Raw genomic sequence first — 3,293 nt, forward strand, 5'->3', positions numbered from 1 at the left:
ATTTTCACTCTGGGAGATCATATTTGGAAGGAAATTCAGGCCTGAATTTACCCCAGTAGAACTTGGGTAGTAAATGGTTCTGACATACATGAAAAGGAATTTGGAACTTTTGGAAATGAAGTGATGATCAGCTGGGTTAAAATTTCCCTTTTTGGAGCAGTTATGGATTATTCAGGCCTAAAATGGGGGAGAAGCTTTAGTTTTCAGCTATCAGGAAAATCTTCTCTGCAGTGCTTCATTAAAGCCTGAATGCTTTTTACAGAAGTCCTAATGTTGTCCTTACCACCTCACCTCAGCAAAAGGCTCTGAATTCCCAGCTTGCTCTTTGCTTGAGGCATTTCCTTTCCTCTACAGGGGGCATTGTTCAACATCTCTTGTTGTGAGCGGTTCTGTTTCTTTGCTTTCCTAAATCCTGCAGCCAAAGGGAGTTTAAGAAACAGATCTTCCTAGAGCATTGTTGCCTGAGCATGAGCTTTGCCAGGCTATTGCTGTCTATGGTATGATGTAATTAATATGCATAATTGTATCGATTGAATTGTTTTTCCCATTTCAGGCTAATGGAGGCTGGCAGGACGCAACTACTCCATCTTCTGTGACTTCCCCTACAGAAGGGCCGGGAAGTGTGCACTCTGATACCTCTAACTAATCTCCTAGCAACACTTTTTCTCTGAGCTGAGATGCCTTGATTAGTGCATTCAGAGTAACAGGAGAAAAAGAAAGGAATTCTTTTTGTAGCCAACCACCTACAGCTTTACTGTAAAACCTTGTCTTATTAGAAACCTTGGTAAATCGGTTTTTTAAAAGGTATCATAATCATTTGTATTTATACTCAAAACACATAATGTTAAAAAGCACTTTATCCAATTAGGCCAAGACATAGCATTGTTCATAGCCCTGTAACTATTTTATCATAATTTATTATCAGCCGTTTTAACACCGATGGTCTAACAGTTGCCAATTCCTTGGCCTTAAGGGTAAAAGTACAATATTCGCTTAACCTTGATAGCAAGAGCCAACACAAAAACACCTCACCTAAATTTAACTTCTTGCAGATTTCCGTGGAGAGCTTGAATGAATTACAAACTTGGATTGTGTTTAACCTTTTCATATCTCTTATTGAGCTGGAATAAAAATTGCTGTTCAGTTATTTCGGTTAACGATGCCTGTGTTTAAGAATCCTTATTCGTCACATTTTTGTTGTGATCTTCTCGTTTTATAAAATTGATTGGAAACTGGGAGCACCAGCATCTACTCTCTGTATTTCAATAATGGACATAAATTGTTTTAGGAGATGAAGATACTTGCTGCTTATTTTTTGTGGAAGCCAAGATCTGGGGTTTTACGGTATGAGCTAGGTGCTGCACACAGATTTGCCAAGACTTGCTATGTCCTCTTGGTAACAACAAAAACAAGGAAGGCACCATTATATGGAGTGTTGTATATAGTGTAGCAAAAGAGTATTTATACATCTCACCAATCAAAACACAGCTTTATTACCTCATGCGAACTCATACAAACCAATAGAATTTCAAGATGTTCTGTAGCTTAGAGTGCTCACTTACTACCTCTGAACAATATTCACGCTGTAGTTTGTCTCTTTCTTATCTTTTTGCATCTTGTAATTAACCCTTTGTTTCCCCTCATGAAATGTAATGTACATTGTAATCTTTTAAAAAAATCAGGGTTGCATTTGCAACTTTTAAAAAAGCTAAAGTGGAAACATTGGGTTTTAGGTTAACACAAAACAGTAAAACTGTTGTAAATACTGAGAAACATTTTGAATGTTCATCATCTTGTTACTAATCCACACAAAAAACAACAACTAATTGTAATGCATACAGATTTCAGTATTCAGTACTGTATATTTCGCCCTGTATAACAGGGGGCCCTTTCTTTCTCTCTTTTGTATTGTATGCGATTCTGAAACTGATTGAGTCATGAAAATAATTTGTGGCAGTGATTCTAATGTATTAAAACGTTTCGTGTTACTTTCTAACTGGATTACACCCTGGATTGAAAAGTCTTCCTCGTGGTAGTTATATGTAGTTTCAAACATGAATAAACTTTTTGCTTTCATGATCAAATGTTGATGTAATTTCTTCCTTCTCAGCTTGAGTCAGCCATCAGAGATAAAGTCAGGTACAAGATATAAGGAAGAGTTGCCAGAAAGCAGGAGTTCAGCATTTCTTAAATACCAATAGCTAGTTGTACACTCTTGCCTGCAGGATATTGGAGATTCTAGGTATAGTACTTCCTGACAGATAGTCACATCTTTTTAGTCAAAGATTTCATAACCATAGACTTATCGTTTCATCTCTAGGCTTTATTTCTATACTGCTCTGTTCTGTAGCAGACAGTTCAAATCAAGGATAGTGAAAGAGTAAATCTTTTAGACTAAATTTAACAAGCAGCATCTTATTTACTCTCAATTATGATCTTTATTTAGCTTTAATTTTTAAAATATAACCTCTGCTGACAACTGTAATTTGATTATGAAAATATTTGTCTTTATTCTAAAGACTTAAACTTAGCAGTTTTGTTTTTTATGTATATAATCTTTCCAAAAATTTTTGTTAATAAAGCAAAGGTTAATAACAGGTAATGGCCTATTTACTATGTCCAAAGGAAATCGACTCACAGGAAATCAAATTAACTTTAACCACTTGTGCCAAATGAACTCTGATAGATAGAACTCCCCTACTACTTCAGTGAGCATATCTAGATAAAAGAAGGTGTAGTAACTAGCCCTGCTATCCATCTTAAGTTGTTGCAGTGCAGACGAAACTCTGTGACATAGTTGACTATCACATTTGCTGTTCAGTCAGCTGCTTGTGCCCAGAGATGTTGTGTTGGCAACTAAATGATTATTTGCATGATTCAATTAGCTTGTGGGTTAGCTTTTCTTATCCACAATTCCCATGCTAAGTCATTGCGTGAAATAGCTTTGTCTCCCCCACAAAATACAGTGAACACAATTTATTTTCCTCATAGTTTTGGCCACCCACATGCATCAGTCAATCCAACCTTCTGTATTTGTTTATCACATGTACATGATTACTGGTGCACTCAGCCTCAGTTTTAGAACTCAGAATTGCTCCTTTGGCTATAGAGGGCGCATTGAAATGAGTAAGTAAATACCATCCTTTGCAAAGCATTCATTACCAGTTAGTCAGAGCTGGAGTAAGGGGGTTGGCAGGCCTCAGGAGACTGCACTTGTGGTGAAGAAATGGAACAAAACAATAGACGTGCTAATGGAGCTCTTGGCCCCCCCGCCATGCGGGTGTTCAGACGAT

The 3,293-nt window shown here is 37.0% G+C and overlaps 1 protein-coding gene across 11 annotated transcripts in view; it reads left to right on the forward strand.

The window, feature by feature from the left end:
* PBX3 (PBX homeobox 3) overlaps positions 1 to 1,157 on the forward strand; it is a 169,232-nt gene extending 168,075 nt beyond the window's left edge. For all 11 annotated transcript variants that reach the window (XM_075015329.1, XM_075015323.1, XM_075015321.1 and 8 more), the window contains one exon: positions 554 to 1,157. In XM_075015329.1, coding sequence (XP_074871430.1) covers positions 554 to 646 — 93 coding nt within the window. In that variant the 3' untranslated portion in view covers positions 647 to 1,157. The remainder of the gene's footprint in view (positions 1 to 553) is intronic.
* Positions 1,158 to 3,293: the final 2,136 nt, after the last annotated feature.

The sequence above is a fragment of the Carettochelys insculpta genome, chromosome 21, assembly GCF_033958435.1.
Source record: "Carettochelys insculpta isolate YL-2023 chromosome 21, ASM3395843v1, whole genome shotgun sequence".
In the NCBI taxonomy this organism is placed as follows: domain Eukaryota; kingdom Metazoa; phylum Chordata; order Testudines; family Carettochelyidae; genus Carettochelys; species Carettochelys insculpta.